Source organism: Egretta garzetta, unplaced genomic scaffold (assembly GCF_000687185.1).
Source record: "Egretta garzetta isolate BGI_Z169 unplaced genomic scaffold, ASM68718v1 scaffold925, whole genome shotgun sequence".
NCBI classification, from domain to species: Eukaryota; Metazoa; Chordata; class Aves; order Pelecaniformes; family Ardeidae; genus Egretta; species Egretta garzetta.
The window spans coordinates 39708-59306 of record NW_009259807.1 but is presented as its reverse complement, the minus strand read 5'-3'; the positions used below and the strand labels follow the sequence as shown (position 1 = coordinate 59306).

The 19599-nt window shown below is 35.9% G+C and overlaps 1 protein-coding gene across 1 annotated transcript in view; it reads right to left on the bottom strand.

The window, feature by feature from the left end:
- Positions 1 to 19599, bottom strand: part of LOC104127236 (solute carrier family 12 member 7) — a 56086-nt gene that overhangs the window by 22148 nt on the left and 14339 nt on the right. The window contains exons 6-14 of the mRNA XM_035895399.1: positions 18906 to 19036; positions 15638 to 15879; positions 13430 to 13641; positions 9417 to 9584; positions 7952 to 8050; positions 7230 to 7287; positions 4612 to 4786; positions 1651 to 1769; positions 373 to 471 (exon numbers count right to left, since the gene is read on the bottom strand). Of these exons, the coding sequence (XP_035751292.1) occupies positions 373 to 471; positions 1651 to 1769; positions 4612 to 4786; positions 7230 to 7287; positions 7952 to 8050; positions 9417 to 9584; positions 13430 to 13641; positions 15638 to 15879; positions 18906 to 19036 (1303 nt within the window). The remainder of the gene's footprint in view (positions 1 to 372; positions 472 to 1650; positions 1770 to 4611; positions 4787 to 7229; positions 7288 to 7951; positions 8051 to 9416; positions 9585 to 13429; positions 13642 to 15637; positions 15880 to 18905; positions 19037 to 19599) is intronic.

Below are 19599 nucleotides of genomic sequence, written 5' to 3'. Positions count from 1 at the left end.
TTCATAACTAAAGTGAAAGTCAGATCTACCTTCCTGTACTTTTTTACCAGTTCTCCTTAGCTATATATAAAAGAAATTTTTTTTTTATCTTCATTCTCACATCTCAAGATCTCTTGGCTTATAAGCCAAATGTCATCCTGTAGCCCCCTCCCAAACCGTCTACATTAGACATGTTTTCATGACCACAGCTATTTCTAGACCCTATTCCAAACAGATGAAAACAATTGTTGCTTTTAGATTATACAGAGCATGAATCCTCTTATAACTCATTTAAGTCAGAAAGGAGATTTTTTTATTGAAAAAAAAAAAAATCTAACAATTTAGGGTTGTGTAATTAGTTTTAACTCTTTTGAATGAAGGAATATTGCCTACCAGTGGTAATACTTGAAACGAGGTCTCCAGTTGGGAGTCCGTAAAAGTGTCTGAACTGCACAAGCCAGATTTACAAACATATAGCACATAAGGAAAAACCTGTTAAGAAAAACAAAATTTCCAATAGGAAAGTAATTAGACATATTTGCATTAAAAGGCTGAACATAATCCAAAAAAGGGTAGAACCTTGCACACTGCATTCACAGTGGCCAATAGAACACAAGACATAGATTAAATTAATACTTGTAGAATATTAGGGCTCAAAAAATGGTATTAGCATAACACCTCAAACAGATTTCAGAGAAAATGTAACAAACAACTGAAAATCATGGTGTACTGGTTTTGGCTGGGATACATTTAATTTTCATCGTAATAGCTTATATGGTGCTGTGTTCTGGATTTGTAACCCAAACAATGTTGATAACATAGGGATGTTTTAGCTATTGCTGAGCAGTGCTTACACAGCTTCAAGGCTGCCTCTGTTTTTCTTGCTGCCCCACCAGCAAAAAGTCTTGGGGAGGTGACACAGCTGACCACAACTCATGGAAGGGATATTCAACACTGTATGACATCATGCTCAGCAGTAAGAGCTCAGGAAAAGGAGGAAGAAGGGGGGACATTTGGACTTAATGATGTCTGTTTTCCAAAGTAACAGTTACACATGGTAAAGCTGTCCTTTCCTGGAAACAGCTAAACATCTGCCTATCGATGGTGAATGAATTCCTTATTTTGCTTTGCTTGTGCGCAGAGCTTCTCCCTTACCTATTAAACTGTCTTTATCTTAACACACAAGTTTTCTCACTTTTACCCTTCTGATTCTCTCCCTCACCACACTAGGGGGGAGTTAGCGAGCAAGCAGATGTGTGGGGCTGAGCTGCCTAGGGGGGTGTCAACCCAACACATGGGATAAACTTCCAAGACAAAGTCAGTAAGATAAAGCTCAGACTACACCCTAAACCATTAAATGGTTTTGTCTGTCTCTATAAGATGCACTTGAACTAAATAGCAGGATTATTTTATTTTAAAATCCAAGTTTTTAAAAGTTGAACATATTTTCACTAGTATTCAAGAACTCTGTCATGGAAAAAGTTTTTTGTGCCTAGAAATTAGTTCCAGCCAAAACAACTTTCATATTATCTACAGGATCAAATAAGAATATAACTTATTAGAAGACAAAGTCAAGCATGCATTAGCTCAAAAAGAAAAATCATTACCTAGTTAATTTAAAAATAAAATACTATTTAACTTAAGAACACAAAACACCACATTCATACTTACATTGAAAGAATTGGTGCTACACTGTCCAATGAGGCTATCAAAATTCCTATTTCACAAATACCAGCAGTGAGGAGCAGAGCCCAAGTTGGTTCTCCATTTGCTTTTCCATGACCAAATACCTAGTTCAATTCAAGTAAACAGTAAGATTAGGGAAAGCTGTTCATTATACAGTCATGAAATATGATGCAGATTGCAAACTAACTCTAACTGGAATGAAAAATAGTCATTAGTTACAGAGGAAAATTAAGCAATATCTACTACAAAAGGCCACAAATGGAATTGTGAAATCACATATTTCCAATACGAAAAATATTTACTAAAATAAGCAATGATTACATAACATTAAAGTACTATTGCAGTTGCTGTTGAAATAATCTTAAATAATTTAAAATCCACATGCATCAGAGACTTATGCTTAGTCTATAAAAAGCTAATATAGCTGAGGGCAGTACTTTTTTGTGACATACAAAATAGGCATTAACCCAGTACTTACATACATAAAAATTGACTTAGATGCCTATGAACCTGTAAAGAGCCCTACCAAAAATAATTTTGCATGTTGTAGTTTCCTTTGGGGAGAGTTCTATCCAGCTGTACTGGTGATAGATGGCAAAACACCTCACCTGCAATTCCAGCCATATTTACTCTCCTTCATATTCCTCCATACAATTATGAAGACTAAACCCTCACTCTTATTTTCCATAACAGCTTCCTTTCTAAATGTTTAGGTTCTTCACCTCACTCATTCTCCATACTGTCTTCTTCCCTTAGCTTCCTATCACCCATCAATCTTCCTTCCCTTGTATTAAAATGCCATTTTTCTGTTCATGTTTCAAGTATTTTTTTTCCTAAATGTCATGCTCTTGCCCCTATGTTAGGCTCCTTGCATTCATTTCCCTGATTGTCCATGCAGCAGCTCCAAAACTGCAAGCATGTCTCAAGTCTCAAATCCTTCTTCAAACACCCTGCTTCTCCTGGATTCCCTTTCCCTCACTTCCCAAATCACATACATTTTTTCTTTCTGATTCTTCACTCCTTTCAAATCTAACCTTGATAAGACAGAATCATACTGTCATCCTCTCACCAAGTACCAAATTTTTACTTCAGACAAAAGTGAAGTCTTCCATTTGTCTCTCTCAATACAATCCAGCATTTACAGTTTTATTGCATTACAACCCCTTCCCTCTCACAAGTCAAACTCCATCATGATTCTGAAAATATCAAGGGTATAGCCCTACCGAGACTAGCCACTAGCAGACAGACCAGGGAAGTAGCAACAGGGGAACCAACTAATTAATGACTGAGAAAAAAAGTTCACAACAGCAGTATGATCTGCCTTTAAAAAAACCCCAACAAAACAAAAACCCACACACTAACAAAAAATCCCCACAACACACAAGAGTCAACCCACTGCCCCGCCAAAGCCACTACCATTACCTCTTCCATTTTGCTTTGTTTCTCAGCTTTTCCAACCACCTCCTCTAACTCATTCCCTGTGCATCACTCACCCTCTTCACACAAGTCCTTTACTCTCTTCATTTTCCCATTCCCACATATCTGCACATCTCCCTCCTCCTCAAATGTTTCCCTCCCAAGCCCATCAAATTCTCCAGCTAAGCCACAGTTCATAATGGTCCTAGGCACATCCTAGCTCAGGAATTTTCTCCTCAAATCACACATCAATGTGTTGACTCATGGTGGGCTTTCCCCAAACTCAGGAACCAAACCAAGCTGCTGCTATTCTATACCTAGCCCTCACTGAAGACAGATTATAGGTATCTCTGAATAGAGTCTTAAGTTATTAATCAAGAGTAATAGCCCATTTTTAACATAACATACTACAATGACCTCACAATGTGAGACAGTGACGTACAGCACACATCTGGTCAAGACTCCAGAGGTAAGTGTGGGTAAAGTAGGGACTATTCAAACATGTTTGATCACATAACTTAGGTATCAAAATAATGACATAAACCTCCCGAAGAGATACGCAACAACAAACAAGTGCTCCAAATAATCCTCAGGACTCGCTCTATACAGAACAGCCTATTATCCTAAATTCAGTCCTAGCTACCTTCAGTGTCCGTGCTATCTGCAATTTCTTTCTGTGTGCTAAATTTGACAACTGTTCCTTAACTCTGTTCCCAAAATATTCACAGTTACTCAGTCAGGCATAATCCTGTTTTTTATACTTGAACCTGTTCTTGGTAGGTTATCATTGTGCTATGCAACTGTTGACTATTTTTGGCAACCTGAGGTAAGCTTTCAAGTTCCAAACTTCACCACAGAAATCACAGCTTTGCTCTCTAGATATTATCATTTCTTGGAACTTGATTTATTTATTTTTAACTCAAGTCTAGTTATCTTGTTTTTGCAGGTGAAGTCCAGCAATTGTATTTGCCAGCTCCCTTACTCACTTCCCTTGAGAAAAGCCAGATTTATTTATTTTTAGAACATGCACACGGATGTCAAAACAATCTTAATGTTCAGAGTCATGGGTTAGAATTCTATTGTTACACCTTTCTTTGTTGACTTCATTTAGCTTGGAAAAATGAATAAAAATTACAATTCCATCTCTATGATACAAGAAGTATCACGCAGTTCCATAGCAAGATTAAATTAACTCTGTTCACAAATACAAGTTGTAAACACAGCTTGGAGCCAATAAGTTCCGTTGTTAGTTGCTTATTTAATTTATTTCCATTTACAGAAGAGACTTATATTGTCAGTTTTGAACCACTAACCTTTGTGGGCAAGAGCAAAAATAATTAAATTGCATTGCAGAGAAATATCCAAGTTGAAACTTCGTCCTACAATAGCTCGATCTATTATTGTACACAATTAGAACTGAGCTCCAAATCTTTTCCTCACAGTTCTACATGAATAGCAGAAAGAATGTCTCATTTTTTTTGTCAAAATATAAGCCATGTTTGAAGTACTGTAAAGGAAAAAAAAGCTCACTTGAATAAATGGTACAATGCCATCTCTTGCAATGGCCTGCAACAGACGGGGTGCACCAGTGAGACTCTGGAGACCAGCACCACATGTTGAAAAGAATGAACCAATCACAATAACCCAAGGAGAAGGCCAGGCCAGTGTACCAACCACTAGATTTCCATTAACTGCTTCTCCAAACCTTAGGGAAGGGGAGAAAAAAAAAAAAAAAAATCAATAAACATCAGAATAACTTACTATAGCTTCAACACCCACATTTCAATCTTTTTGAACAACAGCACTTTTCAACAATAAACACCATGTCACAGTATACACTATAGGATTTCCCAACCAACCAATTTCCCTTTATTCGCCATTTTAAAGAAAACATATTATAACTGATTTATTATAAGTGCTGCCTCTAGGCAGACATGTTACAATTATCAGGTATCTTGGCAAACTTTACAGAATTAATAGCAACAGCAAAAGTATTTACATATGCATCCTTTAGATCCTTGTGACTGCTAGGAGCTAGACTGCAGAAGTCTGTTTTTCAAGTAATACAGGTACACCATGGGGCATAAGCAGGGGATTCGCAAAACAAAGTATTAGACTTTGCTTTTAATAGTGACATTGACATATGGACAAGTAAATAGAGCAACTACTAGACACAACCATCTGATGCCTTCTGACTGTCATGCTACCTGATGCAATTTTTAGATTACTATGGCAAACAAGTGGATGGAAGTCAGAAAAATGTGCTCTCGTTACAGTCTTGAGTGTCCCATCCAACACCACTGCAGATTGCTTTTTTTGATAATTAACTTTATATTCATTTATGGACATTACATTTACATGGTTAAACTATGAAAAGGTTCTTTCCCCCTGCCCCCTCCCAAACTGATGTTTTTGGTTTTTCGGGTTTTTTTGTTTTTTTTTTTAAAAAGCAAGTAAACTTGTAGTTCATCTTAGTTTTGTTAGTAAGCAGCCAAGATCAATTTTAAGACTGTCTACATAGCATAATTTTTTTGTTTGTTTTCAAGTTTTTCAAAATAAACAGAGGACAAAGAAAAAAAAAAAATCCTCTTTTTTCAGACCTGCTCTTAAACAGGGCCAAGAAACATAGTAATCAGGTTAATATAATAAGCCAGTGTTCTAATTCCTGCATATGCCCAAGCTTGGATGCATGGCTACATACAAACATACCCTTTAAAAATATAGGGGAAAAAAACATACTATGCTTCTATGATGACATTTATACAGCTGCACAGTCATTCTTAATTCAAATTCTAATGCTTGTGTTTTAATTAAATATGGGGCAGGATCAACTTGAAAAGCTAAAAGACAAATACTGAAAGATTGTACAACCTACATTTTTTCCCCATAGCAGATAAGACAATCATGGGGAAAAAAAAACGCAACTCACCTACAAAAAACCACAACAAAAAACCCCCACAAACAACAACAAAACCCCCCCGTTTTCAGACCAGACCAAGATCCATACATTTTACTGTTATTCTGGATTTAGCCAAACAAGAATTAGCAGCAGTGTAAATGAAATAACATGGATTCAATGCTCTTGCTACAATACATCCTGCTCTAGTGACAGATCACCTGCATTCACACCTTGCAAAATTCTTCCCCTCCCAGTAAATTTGAAATGTTACTTTCAAAAGCATGTGCTTATAAATATTGGTTCTGCATTAATTTATAATTTGGAATTCATTTACTATTTCTTAAGCATCAGCTTGATTTGGTTTTTATATTTACTTCAAAGAAAAAGAAATCAGATATTTTCACTGATGCAGCAACACCATTTTAAAGTTAAAGTGATCCCCTGCTGCTTCTTGTATTAGCTTTGGTTAGAATCCAGCTTCTAACTTCTGGTTTTCCTTTTAGACTGAAAGATTGTGGTTTGAAATAAGTTGTCTCAGCATCATTTTCATCACCTTCCAAACAATACCCCAATGCCATTGCTTCATCACCAGAAGCAAAAACGTGAAACTCGCCAGCAGATTCATCTTAGTCAACTCAACTTCTCCTAATGGAGAAAATTACCAAAACCTGGATATTCTGTTCATGCTTATCTCCATGACATTTATTCCCTTCATGCTTCATATTGTGTCTCAAATGTCCTCAGGCAATTAGATGGGTGAAAACTGACACAACTCCTCATCTACAACTGATATTTTAAAATAAAAAATAGTCACACATCCAGTGAAAGTGATAGGCCTGATGGTGCATTGTAACCTCTCTCATGAACTCTCCTTGTCATGTAACTGTCAAAAATATTTTTCTCTTTGTTCCTCAGGAGCTTATTACTTCTCCCAAAGTAATACCACCCCCTACCCCCACCCATCAGCTCCATAAATACTATGATTTTCTCTCTCAAGAAAATTTTATTAGGGACAGTTCCACTTCAAACATTTATCTTGGATTCTGCTTCTACTTCTTGAAGGGATACAGCCTGATAACCTGACCAGTTTTTGCAGCCATCTCAGTTTAACTTTCCCTCCAGTTTTAACCTAAGCAAAGAAAAATATGTCACATAGACAGGATTCCTAGAAGAGCCATTAATAAGTCCTTTTAACATAACCCATGATTACACATACTCCCTGTAAAATTGCAAGTTGAGTATGACTTACTTATCTCTTAATATCACACCTTCTATACAGGCACCAAACAACACTATACAGGAGAGATCTATTACTGAGACTGAAGGAAGATTACACTGTAAATAATCACATACAGAGAGAGAGAAAAACCACCATTTTTCACGTAGGGATGAAATTAAAATGTCCATGATAATGAAGGGTGGTGGTGGTAGTGTTTTGTTTGTTCTGGTGGTTTTGTGGTTCTATTTTTTAACTCTTCCCTGCTACAACTTTTTAGTTTATGTTCTCTACAACTGCATTTGATACACAGTTGCATTCGATTCACAGTTTTTAAAGTATTGGAAGCAGCCAGTTCATACATCATGCAACAGAACAGGTATTTTTTCATATCAATAAATAAGCATTTGTGTCTTCTAGGTATTGATGAACTAACTATTCCTATCACTGGTAGTTTGCTTTAAGATTTTCATTGGTTATACTGATTATAGCAACAAAGCAATCTGCCAAATGAAGCATGTAGAATAGCACTAGTAGGAGATATATTAAAAAGTACTTATATATAGAAACAAAATTTGAGCTATTTTTAATAATATTTATAAACAATATTTTAGACAAATATAAAATATTTCTTTTCACTTTAGATTTCATTCCTTTTATACTCAGGCAACTCCAATGACTTTTCAATGAAAAATCTATACTGTTATACCTATAGAACATGGACTAGAAAAAAAAAGTCACAGCATAAAGGATACAAATAAAAGACGTAGTTGAAATAGCCAAAATTGTTCCAGTAGGAATAGATTTCTGAGCATCCTTGAGGTCTCCAGATCTGTTTGAACCTGCCATAATACCTTAAAAAGAGACCAAATTTATATGTCATAAAAACAATTAGTACTAACTCCATATAAATAAATAATAGAATAGAAACATTTAACTTTAAGCCCGATTTAACACATCATTAGCAATTGAGCAGGCTACAGAAACACATTATAATCCTGCACAAATCCTCAGTTTAAACCTTCATTTTATTCAGAAATTTGTGTTACCACCCATTGTTGATTGAAAAACTTCCAGACAGCTAAGGAAAAAGATTAAAAAAATGAAAATGTTATTTTCCAAATATAACTTCATAATAATGTTTAAAAAGGGAAAATATACCGGAGTAGCAAAATGTTGGGGATAGATGTTATAAACTAATGGGGATTTTTAGCAAATTTAGCTACCATGACCAGACACACTAACTTTCTACTAAACAGAACATACATAGTAAGACATGCATGCAAATCAATAAACTAAATAATAAAAATGTAGAAACAAAAGAGAAAGGAGCAGGTAGGAACTACAAGAAGAATAGTTAGTAAATCACATGTACACATCCCCATTCAAATCTAACAAGAGAACAAACACACTTTCTAGCACATACTGTGACAGGAGGGTAAAAAGTCATAATTGATTAATTCTGCCATCTTTCCCAGAATTGCCCTGACCACTGCTGGAGACAAAAATGCGGAAGCTGAATGTCAAGACATTCCAGTGCAAAAGCATTGTCAAACCCCATGCAATGTAATCACAGACTCAGATATTATGCTGTGCTGCTAAAAAAGCCTGAAGTAGACAAATGGGAACAGTGGGGGACAAGAATATGAAGGGACACCTCTGCCTGGTATGCAGCAAACACTGCTGCAACTTTATCAGAGTTGTGTGTTGTTACTTGATATTACAATTGCTTGAGCTGAGACTTATTTCAGTCAAGTGTGACCTGACGAAAATTATATACAATTAATCTAACCTTTAAGCTTGACAAAAAAAGTCTCTACTAGTCACAGCTGCAAAAAGAAACAATTGGACATTTAAACAAATCACAGGTGGTTCATGGCTTGAATACCTGAAACAATCATCTTACTACTCAACTGTTCTCTCATGAATTTGAAGATTTTAAAGATATGTTTCTTATTTTGAATAAGCATTTAGTAACATACAGAGCTTTTGTTTTCTTTCCAGCTATAGAAAATAACACTTAAACTGATTCCTTGTTTAAGTCCTATAACCCCCTAAATAACCAGATGCCAGCTATCTCTCTCTAGCACCAGGAAGTTTTAGGCACATAAAACTTGGACACACAGACCAGCAATATCAATAAATGTTCATATACACACACAAAAATCTTTTTTCAACTGTAAGTACACATCCTCACTCAAGAAAAATAGTTGTATCTACCTGTCACAGATGGGAAATAAATCCCTACAAGCATTGTGAAGTAGGTCATGATGTCTGTAAAAACGTAAGGGAGACTGCCCGTTTTTATCTCCTCTGATCCAGCAACTGATGGCTGACCTTTTTTCTCAACTATTGATCCTTTTTCTGAATAGGTACTCCACAGATTATCTAGAACAGGGGAAAAAAACAACAACCAGTGTCATCTCTCTGTTTCAGGATATTAAGTAGTGAGAATGCAATAATCTTATGAATCAGATGGCCTTTAAACAAAAATCATTATGTTTCTAACTGATGGACATTCCAACTGTATGCCAGTAAAAATGCAGTAGCGTATGGGATGCATAATACAAGATTTTATCTTCTATTAAAGAAAGGTTTAGTTATATAATTAAATTCTAACACATTTGTAGAATGTCCACTTACATTGCACAGACATATGGATGTATTTTGAAAAAATTAGGAGACCATTATTTCCGGGTTCAGGCAATCTTAGCATGCTTTCCTATTTCTTGTTCTTATATTTTTGAGGAGCAGGTCAAAAAATGTTACTTAGCAGTAACTTGAGTTCTTTGAGACCTGCTGTACAGAATAACTCTAGGCAACAGTTCAAGACTCAGCTGTTAAATAAACAAAAAAAACCCCACAGAAATAAACAATTCCCATGGACTGCCAGGATGATGGATCTGATGGTCAATTTTCAGCCATCCAGTACAACTTAAGGGAATTAAGTTGTATAGTATAAATACTATAATATTCTAAGCCTTTGTGATAGCAAAAGGTTACCTTGAACACAATACAAGACTGACTCTGAATCTCCATAACTGACCAAAGACGGGGTATTCATATCCAGATTTGTAACAGAAATCTTACAATTGGTAAGCATATATGTAATTATGCATGAAAAACATAATAGACAGCAGAACAAAGATTAAAAGGAAAGTATTAATTAATACAGAATGCTATTATGTGTGTTCATTCAAATGAAGAGGAATAACAAACTGATCTAGAGATAAAACTGAAGCCATAGAAAAGAAGAATGAAGGAAACAAGAATTGTAAAATTCCGGAATTTTAGCAAAGATTTGAGGAGTAATATAAAACAAGACAAGATCTCCAAATTATGCTCCATAGGGAGTGGATGCTAAAAAGAAAGTCCAAAAATCAGTTTGTCATTGCCAATCAAAAGCACTAAATACTTAATGAGGACTCAATAGCCTGTGCCCTTTACTCAGTATGAAACAGAGGCAACAATGGCCTGAGCATTCCAAAACATACAACTCTAATTGTGGACGTGTGCATGCCAGCATGAGTGGGTAAAAATCACCTTACAGATTTTCTAAAATAGAAGTCACTTTCCCCTTCCATAAAATGTCACACAGACCTTTGTTACACTAATTTCCTATGCTCATTTTCCCCAAAAGTGACCATCCAAGTGGATTTGAAAGTTAGGTTGAAGAAAAAGGGTCACTTTTCAGAAGAGTCCAGACATTTGTGGGGAGGTAGGTTTCTCTTCTAGGACCATTCAGGAATTGCTGAAGCTCCTCTAGCAACATTTAGGGACACAAACATGATCTGGTACAACATACCTAACCCAACAACATGCTACCATGAAACAGGATGATGTTGATGAAGGCTATTTTCAGATTTATTTCATTATTGTTAGGGCCACATTCACAGGCATGTTTGGTCAGCTGTTTGTAGAATGATTTACTATTGTTAGAACAACATTCATGGAAGGTGTACAGGAGATGCTTACTTACTGTATACCAGTGCCCAGTAAATGGTGTAAGGACTTCGCACATGCTTCCTGAGACACTCGGGCATGATAAGCTGAGTATTCCCAGTCACAGCTCAAGAAACTTAAATGTGCAGAGTCTGCAGCTGCAGAGTCCTCACACAAAGCATAATGTGCCATCAGTGGAGGGAAATCCTCCTTGAGAAATCTTTGCCAGCCAAGTTGAAGCTTACATTAGGTTATCAGAACATGTGCACACTCAGCAAGCAATACAGGCGATCCACTTAATTTAGCCTTAGCATTACATGACACTAGGATAGTGAAATGCACTTTTATACCGTGGTGCTAGTTCAAAGAAATGTTAATCAGTGAACGGAATCAGATCACATTTTTCCTAAAGTAGAAAAATTAGTACTCAGCCTGAAACCACCAAGAATACTGAAAGACCTGAGGTGCTAACTGTGTGCTTACCTGAAGTCATATTGCTACCTAAAGACTGAAACATGACCCAAATTGAGTTCTGACAAAACTAGCATCTATTCACAGTTTTTTTCTTGAGTTTTGAGGAACTGGGGAAGTCTCAGCATAGCTTTTGTAAAAGCAAGTTGTCAGATGTATTCAAGTTCCTTGAGGGAAAACATAAATTAAGGCAATCCATTTAATTCAGTCTACCTGGATTTCCCATGTTTTTGAAAGATTCATCACTCAAGGAATCCCAAGTAGCCATGGGATAAGAGGAAAACTCACACGGATAAAAAAATGGTTCAAAGACAGAAAACAACAGGTAAGAGTAAATGTATTTAACAGCATTATAGTGCAGGAAAGACATAGTAAGCTTCAACAGGATCAATAGGAGGATGTAACCAGTGCTTTCCAGTACACTCAAACAGCCTGGAAAAAATGAGCTAGTGGCAAGATGAGAAAGCTTACTGGTAATACTCAGTTATTCAAAGTTGTAGAAGCAAAACCAACAACAAAGAGCTACAGAAAAACATATCAGACTCAGCAACTAAACAGAATGCAGTTGATGAAATTGACTATAGGTAAACAACAAGCAATGAATACCAGAGTATGTATCCCTCACACTAGGCTTTCAGCAGACTCTCAATAGCATTATGTGACAGTAGAATAGTGAAATGCACTTTTATACAGTAGCCTTAGTGCAAAGAAATGTTAAATCAATGAACAGAACCAAAGCACATTTTTCCAAAAGAAGAAAAATTAGTACTCAGCCTGAAACCTGCAAAAGCAAACAAGCAGTTTAAAGCTTACACTGTAGCAGAAAATTAGAACAAACAGTTGTCTTCTGAGCTGGGGCAGAAAATGTAAACACATTCAGGAAAAATAACAGTAGATATGCATGTGGTAAATTATAAATGCATATAACAAACCCCAAGTCACATTTCTTGTAGCAAACATTTCAATTGAAAAGAATTTAATTTTTCATTGAGGAAATTGAGGGGGTTTTTTTAAACATACAAATTTAGATGCCTATACTTAATTTAGTATCTTTTTTATGTATTTATACACCTTATATTTGATATTTTAAACTGAATTATTTTAGTTGTAGTGACTACTTAGTGTCCCTATGTAGATTTGCATATTTATATAACTCAAACCTTATTTTAAGGGGAAGCAGGAGAGAGGTATCGGAACATCCATTTCATCCCCAGAAACATTCTTTGTTTATATACAATCCAATCCATTACATGTTCAAAACTAATCTTATGACCCAGTGCAATTGGAATCCCAAGCTGACACAATGCTGTCCTGTCCAAATGCTAGACCAGAAGCTAGAACATCTGCTTTTCTCCAAACCCATCACTAACTTGTTGTATCACACTGGACAAGCCACAGGAGCTCATTCCTCAATGTACCACCTGTAAATTGGAAACAAGTTCTCCCTCAGGAGGGTTTGAAAATGTATTAATGAACAGTTTATTTCAATAAGTGCATTTGGCATACAAAAGAGCTACACACTTTAAAAAAAATTAGTTGTGATAAACACTCTCCTACTTTTTTTTTCTTTCGATAGAACAATGGCTTTTAAAAGAGTGCCTATAAAACTCCAATGACCCCAAAATTAAAGCATTTGATACTAAGCATCTAAAACCAGATGGAAACTTCATATGAGGAAGCATGCTCCAGGTAGCAATCTTTCACACAAACAGATTAGAGCTAAAGAAGTAGTGACAAGCTAGATGACTACATTACTGAACAGCTAGAGGCCAAATTAATAGTGTCCAAAAATTTTTAAATCACAGTGCTTTCCAACTTACCAGTTAGAACTCCACTCATTATTCCTGGAATCCCTTGAATTTCTGTTACATTATTGAGACTAAAGTAGTCATCACATGTAGCATTAAGCAAAGAACTATCACAGAATAGTTGCCACAAAGTTGTAGTCTTTGTTTCATTATTGCTTTCAGTAAATTTGGCACAGACATCAAAGCTGCGTTTTGACAATGTACGGTTTCCAAGGAGACAGATACTATAAACAAAAAAAGATAAAAACAATGGTCCTTCAATATAGTGTTGTGCATTAAGCCATTTCTTGTCCATTAGACTTCTTCAGAAACCTATTGTTTATAGTAGCTATCTTATGGCCTATACTACATCTCCTAAAACAGTACATAGTCTCTGCATATAAAACTATCACCAATAATCTTTAAACCACTGATCAAACATTTCTACTTTAAGGTATTAATAGCTATTCCGCCTTCCGATTTATTCTTTGGCAAATACAGTCAACTCAAGCATCTTGGCCACTAGAGACAGAAATCATGATTCATTTGGTCCTACAAGAAAGAAGTGAAATTAGGTAATACTTAATATAACGGTAAGCCTGACCAAGAAACTACAAAAATAAGATTAAGCAATTATGTCATGCCCTTTTCTAGCAAACATTAAAATCCAAAAGGTAAGAAGTAAGCCAGGAGGGGTAAACAGCAAAATTTGAAAATGTTGATGGAAGTACAAATTAAAAAGAATCACATAGCAGGAAGCAATTAAAACACTCAGAAAGGAAAAGAGGATGTCATCTTGCCACTTGCCTTGCTCATTTTGCTTTTTCATTGCTACTGATTTGGTAGCCCTACAGCAGCGGTGTGAGTTGACTCAACCCATGGAAACTACTCCAGTTTGATTCAACCAGGACATCATGACGTAATCTATTTTACCATCGACACAGTGGCCAAACCCAATGGAGGTTAGTGTCGTCAACCTAACTAACCAGCTAAGTGGAAGCTGGTGTTTTCGATGCGCCAACTCACCCACAGATTAGCTTTACCATAATACAAAACCACGCTCGTGTTTCTCATTTTGAGGCAGACTGGCCAAAATGTGAACAACTATATTTATTGGAAGATAACCTTTATTATCCCCCACCCCACCCCAAACAAAAATAGATCACAGGAGCAGCCACAGATAAGGCTTCCAGGAAGTTGGTAGTAATAATAATAGTTGCTCTTACCTATGCTACATATCCAGATAAACCCTCTTTTCCCTATACAGGTGACTAAAAGTTTTAAGTATTTCCCTACCGGAAATTACAGTTTCTTAGAAATTCAAGTTTTCTTCAGAAAAATTTCAATTTTGAACACACTTTTATTTTTTCAGTTGAAGACTTGGTATCATTTTACAGTACAGTCTACAAGTACTGCTTTAATGCTCAATTCACAACGCAAACATCAACAATTTGAAGTACTAAGGAATCTGTAACAACCATAAAGCAAATGATAACTTCAGGCCTGCATTACAGATGGCATTTCACAACAAAAGTTACCAGGCTATTTCACTAACGTGTTAAGCAGTATCATTTCATTTTCTCTCCAAACAGAGAGAGATGTACAAAAATGCAACTCACATACTGATAGCTGGACAAAAGAAATGGTTCTTAGTTCACTAAGAGAGGTACAAGCTAAAGGTGTTGAGAAACAATATGCTGCATGTGACAACAATAAACTTTGATTTTATTAACAAGAAGGTAGAAAGCCTTCACACGCACAAGTGAATTTAACACTGCAATATCTCCATTTTAAGTAGGGAAAAATGGAAGTTTCAAAAATTTCCTCACGACAAAGAAAGTTTGAAAATAAGTTTCTTTCATAACTATGGTTCATAGCTACAATGTTTTCTTGAAGTTTTTACTTTATTCTATAGGTTTTTAGTTTAATTCTTTAGATAAAGCAGCTGTCAGCAAAACCCACCTTCCTGTTCTTGAGGAGTGAATGGAATATTGGCCAGTAACCAAAGATCATTTTCCAGAGTGTCATGTCATGAACAATGACAGAAAGAATTATATCGGTAATCCACAATAAAAAATGAGCACATAATTGCCTAAAGCACATAAAACCTACCATTGGAGCCAGTGTGCCTGAAGTTTAGCTTAAAAACACAAAATGGTTACAGTAGCTATTCCCTCCGCCCAACTTTTAATTTTTTTTTTTTTTTTTTTTTTTTTAAATAACCCACACTACCGCACTTACGGAAAGTCAGGTGGGTCAAAAGCAGTTTTAATAACTCCAGCATATATGGCAATGATGGAAAGAATCACGCAGGCAAGGAAGACCAGTGCAAGTTTGTTGACGTACTTTACTCCTACAAAAACTACTATGGCCATCAGAATGATGATACATGTTCCATAAACTCTCATGTTGTTCAGCATAGCCTCTGTTTCTTCACCAATCTCTTCTGCCTTAAATATAGCAGCACTTGGAGAAATGTAGGTCTGCAAGAAATATGGGCAAGCTATCATACATCTAGTAACAAACACTTTAATAAGAAATCATTTACTTGAGCTTCAAAATACAAGCTTCTATTACAGTATCAGTTTTATTCTTTTACAGCAAGTTCAAGACATGGACATTTGGAAAGTGCAGAGGTAAAAGGAAGGGGAGGCAGGGATGAAGAAAAATGAGTTTTGAGAATGAGGTACTGCTTTTGATCCAGCTTCTTCTCTCCCCTTTAAAAGTTTCTGCTCCTCAAATTCACGCAAAGGAAAAAACCCCCGCGGCCCGGGGGGGGGGGGGCAGGAGGAGCTATCGACAAAAATTAAAAGAAAAAACTAAAACCAACACCTAGCTCAAACCAGATATATCCTAGATTCATATGAAGCAGTTGCTGATTAGTAATTCCACTGATTGAAACAAAATATGAAGGGTCAAATAAAAGCATAATAAAAAACCTAAGAAGATTTTCAGTACAATAGTCCCTGCATTATATTTCATAAAATTCAAAGAAAGATACTTTAAGCATCATACCTTGAAAAATGCTTTATGGTGAATTTACCTTAATTTTGAATCTGAAGTTGCAAGAACACAATTTAAGATTAGTGCAACAAAGCTTAGTCCTGTGCTAAAATAGACAATTTAAACTACTAATTTCAAACATGATTCTCTTACTGATCTCAGTTTCACATGATTTTGTTCTGGGTTCTACCTGAAAAGAAGTAGGAAGCACAGGTTATAGGACTTACACTGATAAATGCAAATGAAAAGACAAACCCTGACCTACAGTTCTGAGATACTTGATAAAGATATCTGAGACATGACAACGATATCTTTACTCCTCCTTTTAACACCTTTACTAAAAAAAAAAAAAACCCAAAACAAAAACAAAACTCCGCTCAGCTACTAGGGGAGTATTTGGGCTTGAGGCAACTCCACTCCTTCCAAACAACTGCTAAACTGACTACCCTTAAATAATCTAACTTCTAAAGGCTTCCTGCCTTTAGAAACTTTGTGCAGGAGGCTGATATGTTCAGACTCAAAATCCAAAAATAGACATAGGCAATTCTTTACTATAATTTCCTTTAACCTAAGTCTAGTAAATTAGTATTTACCTCAGTGCTAGAAGAGATGAAAATTGTCACATCACCACGAAAGAAAACCAGAAGAGAAAACAAAAAACTGATTACAGATAGACTATTTACATATCATTATTAGAAAATCATACATTATGATGTTGCAGAAGTATCAGGCTCCATACGAGGGTACTCCAGAAGGATTTCTTGTGCACTTCGTTGCCCTGCTGTTCACAGCCTTTGCTGGGGAAAGCCACAGGCAGACACCCCATTTCTGCCCCTCCAAATAATCCATGTCCCAGTGGAGAACAGAAAAAAAAAAATCAATACTTGCACCTTGTGGCTGTGACAGGGGTCTGTTCTGAGGTCTTCTGCCAGATGAGACATCCTGGGAGGCTTTTTACTTTGTATTCCATAACTGAGCCCCATACATGTTTATTAGCAATACATAAAACGAGCACAACTCTTCAGTAGGGAGAACAGTGCGCCAAATCCCATCCACATAGTGCTAATGACTTATGCCATACTTAACCAGAGCAAGTAGCTCTTCCAACAGAAATGTAGAGCCACCTAGGTGTGTTGACTGCTTTCTAGAAAGTAGTTGCCAGATTTAAAATCTTATAGTTGTGACCTCAAAACTAGAGCAGTAAAATGGAAAATTAATTCCAGCAGATACAAAGTAAGTGGAAACTCCCTCGAAGAGCTCACAAAAGGATTCAGGGCTCAAAGGCATACAGCCCGGGAAAAATGAAACAGGATATATATTGAGACTTTACAGCAAGACGACCAACCAACAAAAAAAATAAAAAAATTTGAAAAGACATAGGATGGATGGGTCATACCATGCAATCCACATCCTTTTTGAAAGTTGTGAGAGTCACCAGGAAAGGAACCAAAACCACTTCTTGTGTTAGATGACAGAAAAAGAATGAGTAAGACTTCAGAGTTGAAGAAAAGGGAGACTCCAAAGCAAAAGAGATAAACTGACTCTTAAGATGGAATCTTTAGCTTTTCAATTCCAAGTCTAAGGTGGCCTAAAGAAAGTGCTACTGCGCATATTTCTTTGGAAAAGGAAATGAGGATATGTGACACAAAAGCAGCATAATATACGGCTCAAACTTTTTGTAAGTTTGCTATGGTGTGCCACAAATGTATGCAGACAAATATTTAAAGTAGAAATTAATTCCATCACAGCTGTAAATAAACAATTTTTTTAAACTACAATAACTGACCTAGCATCACTAAATCCAAATGACACTTCAGAGGCCCTGAGAATAGACACTGTCAACTGATTTAATCTGCAATCTAATGTGACATTTCACTAAGGACTGCGCCATTTCTTGTGGCATTTTTTGTCATTTTTGATACAAGAATTGTAATTTTAAGTGGGTACAAAAAATCACTGAATTATATCTTAACATGTCTCTAAAGCCTACCTGTGGATCTGATGTTCTTTTCTGCAAAATCTACTGAAATATTTCCTATTTATTTTTCATCTCCAGTTTGGTCCTATATCTTTAGTCTGGGAATTTTAGGTATGTCTTACTGAAGTTAATATAGTTTTCCTTGCAGCTCTGTAGGTGTACAGTAGCACAAGCATAATTTATTGGACATTTGGTATTCAGAACATGTTATGAGAAGGTGCCAACAGATACATTGTATCTAGTACAAATCAGTAAGTGTCAGTTACCAAATTCTGTTTGGTTCCTTCCTTAAGTAGGACAAACTTACATCAAACAGCCTTTCATTTATTTCTGTATTGTTGATCAGAATTTTTCAAACTTTTTCAAATAGTCACAAGTAGAGTTAAGAATAAATATTGACATGGTAGAAATGTAGTATCAAAATGTCAAAAATCACTGAAATAAAATGCATTTTAGGCCAAGTGTATTCCTCAGCAATCTCTCAAAACAGCCCAAATACATTTAACCTTAATAGAAACTAGTACTTACCAATAAAATTTCAATGGTACCAAGAATGTACATTGCTCCTGCAAAGGTTGTACCCAAGTAGAAACAAAGTCCCACTGCTCCACCAAACTCTGGCCCTAAAGATCTTGAAATCATGTAGTAAGAGCCTCCAGCTGTGAATTTAAAAACAAAAAATAAAAATATTAAGGAGAGCAATAGAGAACAAAACTTTGAATTGTTCAATCAACACAATCAAAATAAGTACTGCACCCATTGTCAAGTTCATACCATAACTGTATTCAATGTCCATACCAACTCAACAGTGAGAATGTACATTTCAAATCAAATATTCCCATGTGCATTTTCTGGGGAACAGAAAATGAACACCAAGGAAAATGAGGAAAAAATCCACAAGGTAAACAATCCAGAAGTAAATTAAGAAGAAGATATACAGGTATAAATAGATGTGAATCAGTCTTCAGTTTCTAACCTCAAGCTGTTCGCAATCAAACAATAAACTTCAAGAATAATTTCTTTATAACATGGGGACAAAATGGAATTTGTCTCGTTAAATTGCTTTTTTTTTTTTCTTTGTTGTACATGAAACCATTACCACTTTTCACTACAGGCATTTTTTTCAGTGCTACTTAAAACTGTAGGGATTGCTTTTTCTTGTCTACTCATATACTATTCACTTTACCCCTGAATTTTTCAATTCCTCTCACTCATTTGCCAT